The sequence below is a fragment of the Sinohyriopsis cumingii genome, chromosome 3 (genome assembly GCF_028554795.1).
Source record: "Sinohyriopsis cumingii isolate HCF-2022 chromosome 3, ASM2855479v2, whole genome shotgun sequence".
In the NCBI taxonomy this organism is placed as follows: Eukaryota; Metazoa; Mollusca; class Bivalvia; order Unionida; family Unionidae; genus Sinohyriopsis; species Sinohyriopsis cumingii.
Genome location: NC_142963.1, coordinates 132,763,012 through 132,784,498, shown reverse-complemented (window position 1 = coordinate 132,784,498; position 21,487 = coordinate 132,763,012). Strand labels below are relative to the sequence as shown.

Sequence of the window (21,487 nt, the reverse complement as noted above, 5' to 3'; positions counted from 1 at the left end):
CTTCCACTTATATTAGTAATAAATTACGCTTATACCTCTCTTGGGGGTTGGCGAGTGTGAACCTACAACAAAGCAGTTCAGGTTCACATTTAATACGATTTCGCTTTGATCAGGTACCTGGGTAACCAATCGTTATGATTAACGGGTACCCAGTAGAAATTTCCCAAAACTTTTACATCTCTAACCAGAGACAGCGCCAGCACTGAGGCAATTGATGTACATGTCATTTTCTCATTCTCTTACCTATTCTCCTGATGTATTATGATCAAATAACTTATTTGAGAAAAAATATCAATGATTGGAGTATACTGTTTCTTCCTTTAATACTTACCTGAACATGATATGGGCATGCCCAAGACCTACCCACAGTAAACAAAATCCTTAGATGAGCTTGCATGTTCATTCCTGTAGTAACTGATGAATCCTCAATCTGACTAGAGACCACTTCTCATTTTGACCACAGACTTTGCAAGCAGACTGTTTTATTGATATTATTGTCAAAACAAGCTATTAGATTTTTTTGTATCAGAGGACTGGATTATGGATGTTCTTGTATATTATGATGGGCTAAGTATTGCTAAAGAAACAGGTTCTGCTATGATTTCTTATCTCCCTGCCAACATAAAAAAAACCAAGAACAAATGTTCATGATAATCTTTCACAAACGAATGTTGATAATAGTATATTAATATAGGTCTCTTATTGCACAGTTTAGAAGCTTGGCATTTTACATTAAAAAATCTAATTAATGAAAACCAAGAAATGTAAATATCACATTTTCAGTAAATAATGTTTATGTCAGAGTTATTTTTGCTTTTTTTTTTTGTCCAGTGGCTTAATGTGTTGTATCTGATAATTTGGTTAGCACAGCTACTCTTGTAGGTTTGATGGATTGCCATGAAAATTAGTAAATCTTATGGTCATCACCTGAAGATATACATACAAGCTAATCACTTTGCTCCCACAATTTATGTTACAGTCTTCCACAATTTATGTTACCATCTTCCACAATTTATGTTACATCTTCCACAATTTATGTTAGTCTTCCACAGTTTATGTTACAGTCTTCCACAGTTTATGTTAGTCTTCCACAGTTTATGTTACAGTCTTCCACAATTTATGTTACCATCTTCCACAATTTATGTTACAGTCTTCCACAGTTTCTGTTACAGTCTTCCACAGTTTGTTAGTCTTCCGCAGTTAATGTTACAGTCTTCCACAATGTATGTTAGTCTTCCACAGTTAATGTTACAGTCTTCCACAATGTATGTTAGTCTTCCACAGTTTATGTTACAGTCTTCCACAATGTATGTTAGTCTTCCACAGTTTGTTACAGTCTTCCACAATTTATGTTACAGTTATTGCTCCTGCAGATGAATGCTGTGTATGACAGAATCTTGTGAACACAAGTACTTTTTTTATCAATGACTGTGAAACATGGTACATATTATGGACATCTTGACATCTTTTAAAGATGTACATACTGACATATTTTTGTGTGTTCCTTTATATTTATTAGAGTTATTGGCCTTTTTGATTTACAGCTGGATATAGTGTATACAGAATTGAATAAATGCACCTTATGGTAATCTTCACAAGGTGTGAAAGTTGACCAATCATTGCACCTGCACTATTTTCTTGAGAGTTGTGCCCTTCCTTAAACTGTAGGCTCTTCTCTATCATGGGGTAGTAGTGGGTTGCTGAAGAGATTATATTTATGTGAACAAATTGTTCACCATTCCTTTGTTTTTTTAAAAATTTTATTAATATTTAAATTGTAGGCTTTAGCTAGAAACCAAAGTGCACAGGCATTCTTGGGCCCTGAGAACCCAGAGGAGCCCTACCTAGATGGTGTCAACTATAACTGTGTGGCACCCGGTAAACGGTTCCGACCCATGGACAATTTGTCTGGAGGAGAAAAGACAGTGGCAGCTTTGGCTCTTCTCTTTGCCATTCATAGGTAATTTAGGAACAATTTTGACAAAATTATCGTGTTCGTTCTGCTTTGAGATTATAATTTTAACTTCTTTAATTCCTCTTGACTTTTGATGTTTGAATTCCTTTAGTTTCAACTTTTTATAATAAGGCCACTATAAAAGTAATTTAGTGAACTACTTATTTATGGCTAAAGCTCTTATTTGCTTATAGTTATACAAAAACACTATCCCACTTTCTTAAATTTACATGTTCCCTTGTTTGAGTAACATATTGTATAACCTTATTCATCTAGACTTCTTGGAGGCAATGAAAAACATCTGGATGAATGAGAGTTGGGATGAGAGAATTTAGGTGATGCTAGTTTGGAAATCACATGCTTTGGCTGTATGAGGTTTTGATCAACTTGGCTTTACTACATATTTAAGAAATTCTTCTTATTTCTTAAGGTTGTGGTTATGGGTATAGAATTAGTAAGAAACTGAAGATGCATTTAGAGGGATGCAAACTTCAGAAAATGAAAAATCATGTGTTGGAATATCATTTGTCAGAAAATTAAATGGTATATGTTTTGGAATATAATTTTTCTTCATGAACAGATAGTGGGGTATAAGTATCACTTTTCTTCTAGCGACAGCCTTATCATCATTGCAAGTAATTTAAAGATTTGTATAACCTGCCAAAAGGTCAAAGATCAAGGTCACTGTTCTGCAGAATAACTTGAGTTCTTTAGCATTGCCAGTTGTCAAACTTTGCAGTTGGCTTGCAGTTAGGATAGAAGAACCCTATCGATTTTTTTTTAAAAAAATGTCAAGGTCACTGTCACTGAAATAGAAAAGTTTCTGAGCATTAGCTCGACTTCCCTACCATCTACCCTACCATCTATAGTTACCAGACTTTGTGGGTGCCATGTACTTGGGGAAAGGAGAATCCTTATCAGTGTTGTGGTCAAATGGTTAAAGTGGCTGAAAGAAAAAAAGATTTCTGCACAATAATATTATTTCTACATATCTTGTATAAGCTCTAGATTACAGGCTTTTGGACTGAAAAAGAAACCAATAGATTTTGTGGTCTAAAGTTCAGTAGTCTAGGTCACTTTGACTCGAAACAGAAAATTGGTTTCTGTAAGGTAAAATTGGTTCAGCTTAACAGACCTGGACCAAACTTTGTGGATGACTTGTACATGGGATTAAGGGAGAAGCCCATCAGTTTAGGATAAAATGCTCCAAGGTCTTTGTCACTGACCTGAGAAAGAAAAATGATTTCAGCACAAGAATTTCAGTTCTTAACCATGTATCTTCACCAACATTTGTGGATTACTGACACATTGGGTAAGAATCTATTGATTTTGGGATCAAGAGGTAAAAGGTCAAGGTCAGTGTGATGGAAAGAAGAAAAATTATTGTTTGCATATTAACATCATTTATAGAGCACATTCATTGACCAAAGTTTATTGGGAGCTTTTTACTTAAGGTATGGAAGGGGCTTTTTGATTTCGTAGACAAAAGGTTAAAGGTCATGGTCATTTTGCCTTAGAAATGGATTTACAGAAACCTTTTGTTACAGAGTAAGTTCTTTGACCAAACTTAGGGTGGCTTACACTTAGGATAATAAAGATATATATAGAATCTAGGTCTTGCTGGTCCTTAACTGTCATGATAGGAGTAGTAAGAAAATAATGGGTTCTTCACTGTAAGTTTTATTCAAGACTGTCTAACTTTCATGGGCATACACAGAGTGCCCTTAAACACTGCACAGGTGTATAATGTGCCGTTTTATTGTTTACAGACACTTTTGTGTTCAAGCGTGTTAAATTTATGTACTATACATCACATAGTAGTTTAAGGTGAAAACATAGTTATTCCACTAAACCCTTGCTAGCATAAAGAATTGTTTTGCATAATAGTGAAGACTTTCAGTACCGATCTCTTTTTTTGACAGCTATCAGCCTGCCCCATTTTTTGTACTAGATGAGATTGATGCTGCTCTGGACAACACAAACATAGGAAAGGTAAGCTAATAAATAAAGCATTGTAGTTGATTAGATACAAACGTCTTAATGACTTAACTGTTTAGATGATTGTATAGGAATGATCTAGTGACTTATCTTATTAAAGTAGTAGATACAGGGTTCCCACACTACTGGGAAAAAGTTGGGAGAAATGATAATTTTTTTCCCCACCATGAAAGTTCTTGAATATCACAAATATTGATGAAAGCTGGGAAAAGCCCAGGAATTTTCTGTCACCGTTAGATGCCTGAAACAATCATGTAATTGAGTCATAACTGAACTGAGCGTGAGTTAAATTTATCGAGTTCTAACCAGAATATTTGGAGGGTGCAGTATGGATCATTTGGGTGCTTACAATAAACATATATGCTGAGTCAATCCAATGCTTGGTGGATTAGATTCGTCTACAGTAGACTTTTATTTTCAAAGTCAGCTCAATATCTGTATCTTTCCTTACATGGAAGGTATGAAGATCAGTCTAGCATCATAAGAGGCCAACATGGTGGTGGCAAAGTGTGGCTGCTTACCGGATGGCCTAGCAAACTTTAAACATTGTTAGATTGAGTGATATATGCATGAATCAATATGAAAATTACTTATTTTCTCAGAAATTGTGAGTATTAAAATCGTTGTCTTTAATCTGATGAAAGACAAGATAAAACTGCGGCGTTGAACACATGATTTGCATTGCTAGTTACATGAGTACACAAATCTAACAACCCACATTTTCAAATGTTGTAGAGAAAAAAATACAAAAATATTAAAAAACGAAAGAACACAAAATTCTTCATATTTATGTATTGTGAGAACTTGAGTTTCGTTGTGTCACATGACTACCACATTGACGTGTGTGCTCTCTGCTTGATAAATCAGACTGGCCAGATTGCTGGTTTTTTACAAAAAGTATCTAACTTTCATTTAATATAATTGAATTTCTGTATAACAGCATTATAAAGGAGTTTGTTGTTGATATCACGTGACGAGTGCACTTCCGATGTCGTTGTTGGAGATTTGTGAAGTAATGTGAATAGTAATGCAAATGGTGAGTACTGGGTTGGGTTTTATCTATGCATCTATGCCGTAGTTTCATCTAGTCTATCAGCGAATTAAAGACATAACGATTATAATACTTGCAATTTCTGAGAAAATAAATAATTTTCCTATCGATTTCATGCAGGTATGAGTCGATGTAACATAAGTTAGCATTTCTAGGCCCGCTGGTAAGCAACTATGATATTTCATGATCGTACAGTGGTGGCAGATTCCAAATTTTTGATATGCAGTTGCAATGACCCCACACCCCAACCTAAATGTCCAAATATGAAAAAATGGGGTGGGAATATTCAGACGAAACTTAGATTAGAAAATGGACTGCTATTCATTTTAAGCCAAATTTGTAGTCCAATTGTTGAATCTTTGAGCTGAAATGAGAAATTGTTGTCCCTTGTATTATATATTAAAAAATTATATGAGCCCCTGTATCAATACAGGTTTGGGGACTGGTTTAACGAATTACAAGAAGACAAGTCAATTTTACAGAAAATTCGGTCCTTATTTATACAACAGTATATACTTTCGAAGGTCTTTTTTCAAAATTTAAACCAACCCTTTTGAAAATGTTTTTTAGATGATGGATTTTTAACCAGATCATCTTCAGATTAGGTTGTTTGAAAAATCTTGTTTAGGATTTTATTGGCACCAATAAATTCAGGGATAAAAACTTTTCATTACAAGACAAGATGTAATTATTTGTGTTTATTGTTTTTTTTTATACTGTAATAGGAAATGTCACTTTCTGTGAGATGCATATATATTGCTATAGAATTCTTTAGAATTAAAGGTTTGAAAGGAAGCAAAATATAATGTACATTCATTATGTTGTTCCCACTTAGCAACATAATGCAGGTCAGCAAAATAAACTTAGAATTTGTATTATGTACATTGAAATGACTTACATACCAATTTATAGCAATATAATCAAACTTGTTTCATGTGATACATTTTGTGGTTTTGTACATGATCATCTTTTCTGACTTAGATGTTTTGGAGAGTCTTGAAAGAGAAACATCTTTAGATTTAGAAAATGCATGTTTTGTAATCTAAAATCATTCCATTCAGTAATGGTCATATGTGAACCTTGAAAAAAATAATTTCATCCTGAAAAACCTTGGAAATGACCTGGAAATTTACCTTTAGAAAAGTGTGGGAACCGTGTAGATAGGAATGACTTAGTGAATTACCTAATGAATGAGTAGATAGTATTGGCTTGGTGACTCGTCTCAGTAAACAAGATTGAAAAGAGCAAACCGTAAGAAATCTGAATTTGTTATTAACAGATCAATGACAAGACTACACTGTCTCCCTGATTAAAATGGCTGCCAACATACATTTTGTTTTCTTGCTGTGAATTTGTGACTTTTTTTAGATCAATTTTTCCAGATTGGATAAAGAGATATGCAAAGTCAGTAATGTTCCATACTGAATTATTTTTCCTTTTATAATCTATAACAAACTTGGACGTTGAACATGACTTTATTTGACATGGTGGAGTTAGAGACTTTTGACGATTTTAATATGGAAGACTTTAACATGCAGAATTCTGGGAATTCATTAATTTTTTTCTTCAAATTCATTACCTAATCATAATACATTTGGAGAACATAAACCATCCTGAAGATCCAAACCTCCCAGGCTAGAAAAGTAATTAGACACGTCTAGCTTGCTGAGATGGAAATACTTTTTTCTAAAGAGGCCTTGCAAATATCTTTCGTTCTGTATTCTTATATAATAAGATCATTTATGTAATTTTCTAAGCCATTTATTCTATTTCATATACAGTTTGCAAGCCTAGTGTGATGCTTGTCATGTTTTGCTTGTATTGTTCGCTTCATTTACAGGCAACAATGGGCTTGATTTAATTTAGAGCATGTAAATGGGTTTAACTGGCTGAAAATAATCATGGCACCTGCCTGAGTTGTAGATTTGTTTAGACCACGCATGTGAAATCTGTGCTCAATTCGCAGGAGCATATGCGTGAATGTTTCTGCCAAACAGATATCCTGGGCTAGTGAGAAAGACAGAAAGTGTCTTTAAAGGATGCTGATGCTTCCTGTGCTGTGAATTTTCACATTAATTAAATTCAGAAAATTTTCTGATAAAGGAAAAGGCCTGGCATTCATTGCCACAGTGGGACCTGCACATAATTGCACTCAGACTGCCACTGCTTTTCTGGTCTTGCAAGCACTGTAGAGACTACTGACATAATTTGGTGGACAACATAGACAAGTCCTGGACAGTCAATAACTGCATGTAAACCCTAATACTGGCTGTAGTGAGCTGGTGTTGTGGGGTTTAACGCCATTTTTCAGCACATGATAGGCTATACATGGCGGTCAGTATTAATAGTGGAGGAAGAACCCTGGAAAGAACCTCCAACCCACGAGAAGCTACTGGCAAGCTTTCTCCCATACCCACATTGGCCGAATCCGAGACTCGAACCCACACAGACAGAGGTGAGATGGCAGTGATCCGTAACAGAGAGCGCTTTAGACCACTTGGCCACTCGGGGCCCTTAACTGTAGTGAGCTGTGCTTCAGTAGCAATTACCAGACTTTTCACTAGATGTCAGACAGTCGCATTACCTTGTCCACTTTAACTCTGGCACTGTTTTGACATATGCCCTGTCATCACTGATACCAGCATACCCAGTCTGGAGTTGGATGGGACCTGGCACTTTTTCATGCCAATGCAGCTTTTGTCCTGCAGATGCACAGTGCAACCAGCACTGGATTTGTTGATCAGCTCTCCCACAGTATCCCTTGCCAGATATATGAAAGTAGCACAAACAGGTCCATACCAGTTCCAGCTCTGTCATGACCCAGTACTGGCTATGGCAGTTTCTCTTTCCCAGACACTGGTTATCCATTTCAGACTTTTGACAAAGCTCAAAGTGAACACATGGAAATCAGTTTCTTGGCACATACTCCCGCTATTTGCATCCCCCTCCCAGTCCTGCCATTTAAGAGGCTATAATCATAGGAGGATTCTTTGTTGCCTCACACCTCTGAGGTTTTGAAGATTGAGGTTGGGAAACATACACACTAGCATAAGAGGTTGTGCCTATATCAGGTTGTGTTTTTCCACTTGTATGTTTGGTCAAATGGATAAAACACAAGTCTAATGGGTGTGGGTTTAGCACTTTTGCTTAAAAAGATGACTGTTGCATAAGTATAGTGTAAGAGTACTTTCCTTATTTGCTATTTATAGCAACTGTATATGACCCAAGTCCAAGAAAACAGACAAATTTTAACTTTTCTGCACAGATTCATTATATTGATATGGTAGGTAGTTCACAGACCAATGTATAAATTTTAAGAAAATGGTGCTGAAATTAGGCAAAACGCTTGATGGTGTGAGGTCTTGATGTTATATGACGGAAAATGTTAGAGCAGATGGATCTTTTCAAACTTCAAAACATGTCAGATCAGAAAAAGGACAAATCAGCGCCACTTTACAAGCTTTAAAAGAAGAATATAAGAGTAATGTAAAACAATACTTAAAGCACATGATCATGCTCATTGCAGAATTCCAATTTATGATCGTTCAGTGAAAGTTACACATGTAGATTAGTTAAAGTGACTACTCAGTTAAAGTAAAATAATTTTTCAGGATATTTTGTGTTTGTATTTTGGGTCTAATCCATATTGATTTTACCCTTTGTGACAATAATTTTGACCAGCTGCAGAACCAGGTTTGTAGAAAAAATGCATCTTTTTCATACCTGCTGTAATTCTGGCATGTCCACTATAATAGCAATAATTATGCTTATACCTGGGGTTGGTGGGGTTTGGCATGTATGTATCAATAATGAGGGTAGAAAACCCCACTGTCATCAAAGGAGAGGTATATATGAATGAGTAAAACAGCAGTGCATATCAATTGTAGGCTGATCGGGTCTAAACGTGACATTGCAAAAAAAGGTCATTTACATATTTTTTTAATTTATTTTGTTCCTACAAGAAATTTAGTTGATTTATTATTTGTTATTGTAATTATAGGTGGCAGCCTACATCAGGGAGCAGGCTGAAATCAACTTCCAGTGTATTGTTATTTCCCTGAAGGAAGAATTCTACAACAGATCTGATGCATTGATTGGGATCTACCCTGAGGTAGGTCATTTTATTTGCCTGATGCATTGATTGGGATGTACCCTGAGGTAGGTCATTTTATTTGCCTGATGCGTTGATTGGGATCTACCCTGAGGTAGGTCATTTTATTTGCCTGATGCACTGATTGGGATCTACCCTGAGGTAGGTTATTTTATTTGCGTGATGTATTGATTGGTATCTACCCTGAGGTAGGTCATTTCATTTGCCTGATGCATTGAATGAGATCTACCTTGAGGTAGGTCATTTTATTTGCCTGATGTATTGATTGGGATCTACCCTGAGGTAGGTCATTTTATTTGCATGATGCATTGATTGGGATGTACCCTGAGGTAGGTCATTTTATTTGCCTGATGCATTGATTGGGATCTACCCTGAGGTAGGTCGTTTTATTTGCCTGTTTATTCATTAATTTCTTTCTTAACATTAAATGATCTTTGGTATTACCATATACATCATACCAAGTTGTTAACTACTTTACTATCAGTTTTAAAATGCTTATGTAAAGGAATTTTCAGATTCAGGCAAACTAGGAGACATGCCACTTACTGAATTCTTAGCACAAAGTACTATCACTAAACTTTACATTAGTTTTCATACAAAAATGAAACTGCCAGAAACCAGGGTATAAACTTGTGACTGTGTAAGAAAATGTGTGAATCCCCAAATATTTGTAGGCCAAATAAAGCATTTTTGAAAACATTTATTCTTGGTGGCACCATTTTTTCTTCAGAAAACTTGAGAGAAAAAAAATTAACCATCATGGTATGTTACCTTGATTATAACTGTTCTGCTAGATAATCTATACTTTTGATATGTTTGTGTGAAACTAGTGATAGTATATATCATCACTCACTGTTTCCCTCTACCCTCATTTGTTCATTAGAGACCCCCCCCCCCAATTTTAATTTAACTGCCAGTTATGACACCAAGGTTTGTTTCTTACTCAATCTGACCCACAGTTCTGACACCAAGACGTTTTGGGACTTGTAATTTATAACTCCTAGTTTAAACACTGATCGCCTGTCCGAAAGATTGCAAAAATCATCTTCTGTTTAGTCTCAGACTTACTCAAAATTATTGTGTCTGTTGGCTAATGTCAGATCATTGACAGTTGTAAAAATAGCCTCCAATTCAATCTCAGACTTATTCAGACTTCTTAAGTCTGTTTGCTTATGTCAGATCAATGATATTTGTAAAAATAATCTCCCATTCAATCTCAGAATTCCTGTGTCTGTTGGCTACTGTCAAATCACTGACAGATGTCAGAATTCTTATGTGTGTTGGCTAATATCAGATCACTGACAATTGTTAAGATAATTTCACTTCATTGTTGTTTACTGTTAAATCACTGACTCTCAGATGTCAGAATTCTTATTTTTAGTTGGGTACTGTCAAATCACTGACACTGAGATGTAAAAATTCTGACATTTGCTGGCTAATGTCAAGTTGCAGACAATCAGATGTCAGAATTTTGTTGTTTTTTGGCTGATGTTAATACATGGGATAATCAGAAATAAGACCAAGTCTAGATTTCAGAGTGTGTTTTATTATAACTTCGATGTCAGATTGTTTTGTAAACTAGTTGCTTAAAGAGTAAGAAGAAGCATAAGTGTAGGTTCAGTTTGAAAAGCATTGTGAAACTGATGTAACAGTTATTCTTACTTCTTTCCAGCAAGGAGACTGTATTATCAGCAACGTCTTAACACTCGACCTGACAGAATACACAGATCCTTATGTTCATGAAGAAGAAGACAGTCCAGGAAAACTACTTAGATGAAGAGACAAGTGAACACATACTAGATCTGACCATTGTTACGATAATTTTCCAACTCTTGGGAGGAGGCAGTTACTGTCATCTTAATTATGTATTGTACTTATAATTTCATGTACATTGATTGATTTTGTGTAATTTTTTTAAGGAAATTAAGTCATTTTAAAAGAAAAGCAAGAAATGCAAATAATTTTTAGCATTGACTTTTAGTTTTTTGGTATTGTAATTATCTTATCGTGCAACACTGGATTTTTTAACTTGTACTTTTGTGATCGTAGAAGCTTAATATATTTTACTGGTTTTTGTGCGGTAAGGTTTTTAATGATGTTAATGCGGCATTCAGAACTCAATAGTAAACTGAAAAATGCCAGTGTTCTATGTAGTTCCTAACATTCTGGCTTATTTTACCTCATAAATCCAGCCAAATTGTCAGGCTAGTTCCATTTTTGTCCCATGTTCAAAACAGCATTGGTGATCACTTTTCCAACAGTGTCAGAATCAATGCTCAGTTTTTGCATTTAACTAATTTTTTTGACACTGTTGTATATACAGCTATGAAATTTTATGGTTTTGTTCATCCTAGACAGTTCTGCTCACCAAGTAGGTCACAGTAAATGATCTACATTTTACACTCCAGCGACAATGTTTAGTTTTTGCATTTAGCTTAGTATGTCTGACACTATTGTTTGTAGTCATAAAACTTTATGTGTATTCATCTTCATCTTTGTTCCTTTGACACTGTTGAATGCAGTCATGAAACTTGGTTTTCCCAGGTTCTCCCTCCACCATTTATATTGGTCGCCAAGTATAGCCTATCTTGTGCTGAAAAATGGCATTAAACCCTACAACAACAACAACAACAGCAAACTGCACATGTTGTTTTGCAACCATGCTTCTAATTGAAAACACCTTTCCAATTCTAAGACGTAACACAGTCCATAAGGCATGTTACTCTTGGCTTCTTGATGAAAACATTGATGTTATTTATGTATGTCATTACAGCAGATTATTATTCTCAAAGTTGAAACACTCTTAAGTTTATAAAGGCGATTTTTCTGTACTCCCTTTTTATGTGTCAGCTAGTGTTGGAAATAGCACTTTCCAACACAAAAAAGTATGTTTTTATTTCATTTTGATTTGCAATATTTGGCTGACAGTATATATACATTGTGTTAAGTGTTCACAAGAACATGTCATGAGGTGAGCCATGTAAACAATTTATAGCCTTGTGAAAATTTTACAAAACTTGGATCATCCATGAAGACATGCAGCTTAAACCTGAAACATGAATTCATCTACTATATATATACTTGCTTATATGTTGGGTGTGACTGCAATCAATATAGATTCTAATTTGCTATCACATAAAGAACTGGCAGATCAGGGTATGTATTCTACTAATTAATTCTTACAAACTGTATAAACCCAGATCTGCTGGTGCTAAGGCTTTGGCAGATCAGGTCTTTTTGCTGTTTGCATTTAGATTCAACTTGTAAGGAGTGTAAATGGAATTTTCATAGAGTGCCATTTTTTCTAAATTGTTGCAACATGTCATGAAGAGAAGATTCGATGAACATTGATCCATTTGTGACACTATGACACCTTTAATCGGAGATATATCCACTCAGCTACCAACAGAATTACAAAAACTGATACTCGTGTATATAAATCCACAGGATACCATTTCCATCTCTTAATCACAGAAAGGTTGATAATGATTCTGTTACCATGGCAATTTATGACATGAATGTTGCTCACTTTGTCTACCATCAGGAAAGTCTCAATGTTTTCAAAAATAGTTCAGTGTGTTTGCTGGTCACTGTCAACTTTTATAGATTCTTATGTGTGTTTTAAAAATTACTTTACATGATACAAATTTTATTGATTAAAAGTTATTTGAAAATGATTGGTAAGTTGTATAAATAGAAACTTTTTATAATAATTTCATATTTTCTGAATTCAGAACAAAGATGTTACATACACTAACTGCCAATAATAATTGAGATTAGATAATATTTTTTACCCAGTGATTTACAGAAAATTACAAATATGCCAACTCGTGTTTTTGACTGAAAAAGTTGTGTGATCATTGTACACTGTATAGAGAAATAATTACATTGCTATATGAAACCTTGCCAGATTACATCCTGGTTTATTTATAGAACAACACTGAATGAAATATGTATCCCACAGAGATTTAATTTATGTCCCATAGAGATGATCATGTTCATGGCTGTCAGTCCATCTTTCTCTCACTGTCTCATTCTGTGTGACTAGTGATCAATCAATCAATCAGTTATTTAATTGACTATATAAGCTATGTTATTTGTAGATCTTGCCAACGTTTGCAGTCAGCGTCTGTAAATATACAGATTCTGAATAGTAGACAGAGATGACTATTCCTGTTTGAAATTTCTTTTCCAGGGATCTTTGTGTGCTTTGCTGGTACAACTCTGTTCACTTTATTAGTCTTTTCTCTGTTCATAATAACAATAAAGTTTCATTGTTTTCACTCGTATTGTGTACAGGTCAAGGTATGGAGTTAATTAATTGCTTGAAGTTGATGTTTATTGCCTCCTGTTCTTCTACAGATGCTGCTGTAGAAATACGCTTATCCTCATCTTTTATTTTTTTGTTTTCATGGAAATCTATGAAGTCTTTCAAGCATACATCTCTGTTCATCAGGTAATTCTTACCTTTAACTTTTTGGTATACATAGTCTAGTTAACTTGAAATTATCCTGACATAGTTTGTATGCTTATAATCAGACCAGTTTGTAGATCAGAGTATTAAAAATAAAACCAAATAACCAGTATTCAGTATTGACCATTTCAAAATTATTGCAAATTAACAAAATCTTGTTTAACAGGTATTTGTATACTGATACTGTGTGGTTTTCAGAAGGCAACCATTTTGTTCAAGAGAGATATTAAGTCATTTAACTTCCATATACTGTGAAGAAGAAAAAAAATCTAGTATTGTATACAGTTCAGATCTGCTAAAGTTCAATTTGACATCCAGCGCAGTAATAGTGGGCTGTCATTCTAAGTTAACTGTTACAGATATAATGCTTGAAACCTAGAAATGTTTGCAGAGATTTTACTTGCAGTATCAGTGGGGTTTTTAAACCAAAAACAATTAAGCATATGACATTCTAAAGCATGTGCTGTTTAATACTCCCACCTCAATTCCATCTTTGTAGAGGCAGGGGCTTGTAGTAGCCCTTGTGTCTGTCCATCCATCTGTCTAGACTTCTGGTAGTTATTAGCATGACCAGTCCTGCAGGTTTTGATCGATGCCATGAACCTTGGTATTATGGTTTATTACCTGAAGATTCTAATATATTGGCAAATCGCTTTGCCCCTGCAATTTTTGTCTAAGTTATTGCCCATTTTTTGTCTGCCCAGTTTGAGTAATATAAACAGTGTACGACATGATCTTGTTAGCGCAGATAGTTCTACAGTTTGAATGGATTGCTAAGTAACTTGGTAAATATAATGGTCATTATTTGAGGATGTGTATTGTGACAAATCACTTTGCCATTGCAAATTTATTTTAGTTACTGTTTTTTTGTAGATTAATGTGGAGTATGACACAATGTTCTTAGTACAGCTTTTCCTGCATCATGGATTGCCATGAAGTACTAAATACTATGGTGGTTATCTGAAGATGTGTATATAGACAAATAACTTTGCTCCACAAAGTTCTAGTGTTATTGCCCAATTTTGTTTTATAGCTAAATGTAGTATATGACACAGTCTTATTTGCACATTTAGCCATCAGTTTCTCATGTACTTTTGTATGAATTGCTGTGAAAGTTGGTACATATTATTTGAAGATGAACATTGTGACAAATCTTTGGGCTGCCACGATTTTTGTTATTGCCCTTGCTAACACAGCTGGATGCAGTGCAAGACAGAATTTTGTTATTTCTCTTGCAGATTTTTGTGGATTTCTGTGAAACTTGGCACATATTATTGTTATCTTCAGAAGATATGCATGTTAACACATTGTTGTACATGCACTATTTTCTTTATTACTATTGGTTTATTTCCATTAGTATTTAGTGGGTGGGATGCAGGACAGGTAAGGGTATATTTATGTGGGTATATTGCTCAAAATTCCTTCAGTTGCAGAAGATGATAACAGTTCTGTCCATAAAGATCACATCTCTCTTCAGCAACTTGTATCCAGACTTTTTATGGTCTTTATCCTTCAAGTTTTGTTGAGGACAATTGCAATATTCAAGTTTATTTTTAATTAAGTAGTGAGGATTTAGTTTCTTTGTTGTTCAAAAGCAGTAACATCATTCCAGACTAAAATTTTGAGAAATTTCCTGCATACTTTTAACTCATATTAGTTAAGTAATTAGAATACAAACAAGTCAGAATGGTGTACATTCTGTTTTTTCATTGCACAGTATCAGGTATTTTATTTTAACTGGATAAAAAAATATTATTTAACCCATCCTAAATTGAACATTTTTTTATCCAGTTTTTTTAATGTTCTGTCATTTGTTTTACAGTACTGAATTTCAAGTAAGTATAATAAGATGCTTAAAAAGTTAAGTACCACAATAAAGGCAGCTGTGAAAAAAAATTCTTTGGACTTGCTTCCTCTGTATAGTTTGTTGTCCCTAACTTCTATGTCAGGATAGATTGAAACAACTTGTTATTTTTTATGTGTTGATTAGAGCTGTATTGGATATACATTTCATATTTTATTACAAATTCTATTCATCTTTTAGTTCATACGTCATTATCTTCACTGTATATACTCATTTTTGTCATAGCATTCAGATTTTAGTTGTAGCATTAAATAAACTTAATTTTACCCTGTATTGAAAATTTCCTTTTCATTTCCTTTTCAATATTTAGCATTCCAGAAAAGAAGAAAAAAACTACTGATATTTCTGTAGATTTTTTTCTTCTTCTTCAGGTCGTATTGCAGCTCACCAGAACTGTACATACACTCAAACATGATATAGGACCACGTGTATATAATAACTACTGGTTCATAGCAGCCACAATATTTTGGTTCACATCCATTTTCTTGTAAAATCTGCTTGTATGCCAAGCCCACCTGCCTAACATTACCAAAGACTGCTATTTTAGATCTAACAGACCCTATGTATTGCATACAGCGACTGTAGTGGTGTTTTTTGTGATCTATAGATCAATGAATCTTCCCAACTATCCATCAGTTGATGTAAACGGCTTATTTCAGTTGTTCTTTTTCTTTTTTAAATGTTTCCATCATCCTGACTGTCAGTCTTGTTACAGATTCCAATTTGTATGTTAAGTCCACCTATTTATCAAGGCAGCTTTTAGTTCAATGGTCCAACTGTACAATGTTCTTTTGTTTATTGAGTGGGAATTTCAGTATCCCCTAGGGGTGCAAGACTGAGAGTCAAACATCTCCTTGGCATCAAAACTGGGGGTCAGACTGAGTAAAAATAAAACTTTGGTATCAAAACTGGGGGTCAGATTAAAATTTTGAGGGTCTCTGAAGCGCAAATGAGGGTAAAGGGAAACACTGGTGGGAATAGTTCTCATAGAAATAATAAGACACTGCAGTTTTGGCTAGTATAAGGATAACTTACAGAAACAACTGGACCACTCGGGTGTCCTAGTGGTTAGAGCATCCACCTTGGATGCAGGAGGTCGCAGGTTTGAATCCTGGCCAAGACCTAACAAAGACTTGTAAAAAGGGTACTAACAGCTGCCTCACTAGGTGCTCAGCATTGAGAGGTTAGCGTTAGGACTGGGCGGCCTGGTGTCAGGATAATGTGACTAGGTGCAGCAGGATGCCTAGACAATACAATAAACTGCCTCAATGTAGATATCGTAGTGACAAGAGCGAAAAATTGTTAAAGCTTCATTAAGAATCCAAATCACACACACACATAAACTAAATGTAGTCTTGGTATCGTCTTGATAGACAAGTTTTCTTAAAATACATCATTTCGCACTTTTCCCATTAAAACTGGTAGATAATCAGCAAAAAATTGGATAAACGGATAGAATGTGAAATGATAAATAAATTGGTGCCATCATGACTTTGATATATGAAGTAGTTAGAGAAATTGATGTACTAATGTACTATTATTACACATGGACTACACAATGGACTGGGTGTGTCATCATGATCAAGTTTACTCCGATGTATGAGTGTTATTTTCTGGACATGCATCTTAAATGCCAGGATTTTTATTTTCTTGGGAATTAAACTATTCTGAGCATTTTCAAGACTGTTTCAATAGCATATACTTTGGACCCAGAGAAAGTGTGATTAGGATTTGGTTTCTAAATGTAGCTTTAACAATTTTTCATTCGTATTGCTTTGATGTCTGCAGTGTGGCAGATTATAGTGATGTCTAGCACTGAGGTATCATGCTACAGATGTAAAGCATGATGTCCCACCCAGTCACATTATCCTGACACCAGGCTGAACAGTCCTAACACTAACCTCTTAGCACCAAGCAAGGCATATGTTAGTACCATTTGTATGTCTTTGGTATGACTCTGGCCAGGGTTTGAATTTGTGATCTCTCACATTGGATACTTTAACCACTTAGGTCACTGGAGTGGTACCCAGAGAAAGAACTTTGAGTGTGGAGTAGTCACCCATAGATGCATTTTATAATTTTTGTGTCATTTTCAGATGAACTCTTGTGTAATCAGTGTACCAGAGCATACATTTTTAAAACCACTTTTCCCAGGCTACAGTATATGTTTACATAGAGCAACATTCGGTGGAAGGGGGGCTTTTTGACACATAGTTGTGCTGAGGTTTATTCAGATTTTTTTTTTCTATTTCCATTTGGCATAGAATCTTAGACAAACACCCAATATCTTTAAAACATTGAACACAAGTGAAGTCAGGTCTTAGGTGAACTACACGATTTTCTTCCTTGTGCTCAGTATTGTTCTGTACTGCATTGTTGTGGATGTAGCTAATTTATCTTTAGCTTGTCTGCAAAAAGGCGTATACTTGAAACCAGGGAAGGCACTTTCAGCATGGAATAGTCATCTGTAAAAGCCTCTACCTACATTTAAGTTTCAGAAATGAATTACAGTGATATATTCTCCTGGTATGCCCAGTCCCAACTCAGAGACACAGCAAGCACCAGGCACCAAGAATGACAGTGCCAGCCCCAGCTCTGCCTAGGATGCAAAGTACAACTGCACTGGAAATTGAACCATTTCACTTTACTCAGTACCAGAACCCATGATGGTATCACAGACAACTGGCACCAGATAATTCCTTCACTGGTTCCAGGTGTCTCACAACCCAGTACACCTACAAATGATCCCCAGTCAGAACTTTGCCAACAAGTACAAATGACTAGATGAGGTCACATATTGGCAAATGACCTTACATGACTTGTAGCTGCAGGATTGATTGCCAGAAATGATGCTAGCACATATCAGATGCCATTATGACAGACTGTGGTGCCCACCTTCCAAGTTTTGAGTTAGTGTTTGGACCCTTTCACATTGCCTGTAACACATTATTCTGAAGGTGAAGAGCATTTGTAAATACATTCAATTGTGGAAGAAGACCTTGTTCTGCAAGAAGTTTGGCATTCTCATTCTTTGTGAAAACTTCATTGTGTCAACTCTTTGTGTTGACAAATTACATTTTAAAAGAAGGGGAAAATAAAGGAAGGGGAAATTAAGTCCACACACATTTGCTTTCTGATTTTGGGCTTTTTCAAATGATGTCATTGTTGACAAATCCAGTCAAGTCTCTCATATTAGGCAGATTCAGCAGCATCCTAGTGGACTTAATCAATGGGATATCAAAAAATATCTGTATGTGTGTGGTGGCTCTGCAAGGTCCATCAAGAATCCAGACTGTCAGCAATTTCCCAATGTTCAGTCAAACATCCTCCACCCCTTGGTCTTCAACTGAATATATGTACACTGGGTTCAGCCCCTTGTGGATCTTCTTTGTGATGGGGTAGAATGCCATACTCCTGGCCTTAATCTCTCCAGTCCCAGATTCAAAAGCCTTGACCACTGGTTCGCTTTCTTTGCATTGGAATTGTCTTGGCACATGTGCATTTCCACCATCCTCTCCAATTCTAAAGTCTTGAAGAAAGTGAAAAAAGTCTGAGTGCTGTCTACTCCTGTTTCCTTCCCTCAAGTGAGGAAAACTTATGGATCAATCTCATGACACTTCTCCCCACCTGCTGGAACGGCTGATTGCAGGTTTTCTAACTGAACCCCAGGTTGAACCTGTACATCCGGCTCGTATAAAACAAACCCTCAGAAGGAAACAGTTCTTAAAACAAGTTGTGGGGAGAATTTATGGCTCATTACTATGGAAACCAAAAAGGGAAAATGGAGTGTTCCACCAGTGGTGCAAGCAGAATCACATCTCTTTTAAAACCCTTTGTACCACAGACTGCTACATCTATGACTTTCTGAGTAGAAGAAGCTAGCCACAATCACAATCAAGGGCTAAGGTTCCACAATTCCGATCTGTTTTGATATAATGGAAGACAGGATATAGGCCAAAACAAAGCCCTCTATAACCTTGCAAACTTTGACTTGTCTCAATTGAAGGCTTTGGCCCTTTGTCTGAAACGGAATCTGCCATGGGTTCTGACGAGACATGACTCAACAAGACAGTCTTCAAACCACAGTAGAGAGCTTCCATGACTTGTGTAAAAACAAAAAACTGCTTTCTAGTTACTTTAGCTATAGCAGGAAAAATCAGCGAGGTAAACACTTTGTCAGCAGACCTGAACTGTTTCTGCCACAACGATTTGGCTTCTGTCATGAGAGCCTCTGCTTCGCCAAAAACAGGCATGTGGAACAAGTCCTTTACCTTGAAACTAGCCCTTCTCCCAGGCATGTCAACCTGACACCATCAAGGCTTAAACTTGATACCCCCCAAAAAAACCAGCTGATCAGAAGAGGGATATTTTAATTGTTCTTGCCACTTAAAGAAGAGATATTTCAGTAATAAAATAAGTATTAAAAAAAATTAAAATGTAAAGAGTGAACAACATGAAGAAATACTTTATTTGTTAAATATATCACAGTTTGTTGTGGAAATAATAAACTTGAAAATACATGTCAATACAACTTACTGTAAAATGCCTTGGCTCTGTGTGAAAAATGATCATGCAGAGTTCATAAAACTCTATAAAAAGTCTTAGAAAGAAAAATCTTAATTTTTGGATGGTGACAATATTTGATCAAAGTAAAAGAAACTATAATGAATACTAATATAAAACCATGCAATCAACATACATACATAATGAATTATTAAACAACTGAATAATATAGAACTGTATACCTTGTAATACTTTCTGAAATTAGGTATCACAATAGAACTGGATGGAATGTTTTAAATTTGTCCTTCTATGGTTATATAATTGAAATAAGTGATTCCAAGACAAGCCACACAAAAATAGGAAGAAAGAAAACACGATACAAAATATATCAAAATTATTTAGTAACTGAAATAATTATGAAAATGTCTATTCATATAATACTTGGGTTTTAAATATAAACTTGAGCTGTCTATATCCATTAACATAAATGTATCCAGAGACTGATTTCACTGTAAAGGACATTGATTCACAATCTAATTCAGTTTTGGGGGGATTTCTAACTTTTTTTCACAAGCATCTAATGTGAGTAATCAACTGATAATGCAAACTGTTTTTAAATTCAAAGATGAAAAAGGCTAACTGCAACTTCAATGACAGCACTATAATTATAGTAAACATTGTTATCTCAGTACACACATAAAATGTGCTGATCACAAAAATTCATAATTCCGAAGATTACACACAGTATGAATATTGGAGTACACTAAAAAATGGTCCTTTGATTCAATAAACAGTCTTAAAGGTGATTTCTTTATCCCATTATAAGTATCATTATATCTCCACTGATTCAGGAACACACAAAACACATGAAGATTTAGTCATCCAACTGGCAGAGGAGGGCACAACCACGTTTGATCCAGTGCTGGACTGGCTTGTCAGTTGGTAGCAGCATGGCCTGGACAAAGTTTGTGGAGTGACCAGTAGTGGACAGCACACCTCTCCTCTCACTGGTCTTGTATACTGGACACTTGTAGCGTTTGTTCGACTCGTCAATTTTGTCCTTGGTGTTCGGCCTAAGCCAGATCATGGGAGCTGCCTCATTCAGGATTTTAGGCAGCTGCTCACCAAGTACATGGCTACAATAAAGGACAAGGTTTATTATTTTATGTTTTTGTTTTTCAGAACATAAACTGCAAAGCATCCAATATTTGTTGAAAATTTCTATTTACTTTCTTAAATCATTAGTTCTAATTACAAATTAATCAGCATGAATTTGACGTGCTACCACGATTTTAGTCGAGACATATAGTTTTACCCTTACCCATCTATATGTATATATGTTGTTGATTCAAACATTGGTTAAGTTTTATAGTCAGATTATTTTTAGCACTGATCGAGCATCCATATTCCATATTTTTATTTTGTTCCATAATAATATACTTGGTACAATAATTAAAAATAACTTTGATATCTGAATCTAAATTAATTATATTAAAAACTTTTGTGTACAGTACACCATGTATGTAGCAGTG

General features: G+C 35.3%; 2 protein-coding genes across 6 annotated transcripts in view; one reads left to right on the top strand and one right to left on the bottom strand.

The window, feature by feature from the left end:
* LOC149803886 (structural maintenance of chromosomes protein 1A-like) overlaps positions 1-15,732 on the top strand; it is a 103,033-nt gene extending 87,301 nt beyond the window's left edge. For both annotated transcript variants that reach the window (XM_089953700.1, XM_089953699.1), the window contains 4 exons: positions 1,782-1,960; positions 3,877-3,946; positions 9,004-9,114; positions 10,787-15,732. In XM_089953700.1, the coding sequence (XP_089809826.1) occupies positions 1,782-1,960; positions 3,877-3,946; positions 9,004-9,114; positions 10,787-10,891 (465 nt within the window). In that variant the 3' untranslated portion in view covers positions 10,892-15,732. The remainder of the gene's footprint in view (positions 1-1,781; positions 1,961-3,876; positions 3,947-9,003; positions 9,115-10,786) is intronic.
* A 4,170-nt stretch (positions 15,733-19,902) lies between these two features.
* The window catches only part of LOC149803885 (dynein axonemal heavy chain 12-like), a 147,478-nt gene continuing 145,893 nt past the window's right edge, over positions 19,903-21,487 (bottom strand). For all 4 annotated transcript variants that reach the window (XM_089953696.1, XM_089953697.1, XM_089953694.1 and 1 more), the window contains one exon: positions 19,903-21,091. In XM_089953696.1, coding sequence (XP_089809822.1) covers positions 20,830-21,091 — 262 coding nt within the window. In that variant the 3' untranslated portion in view covers positions 19,903-20,829. The remainder of the gene's footprint in view (positions 21,092-21,487) is intronic.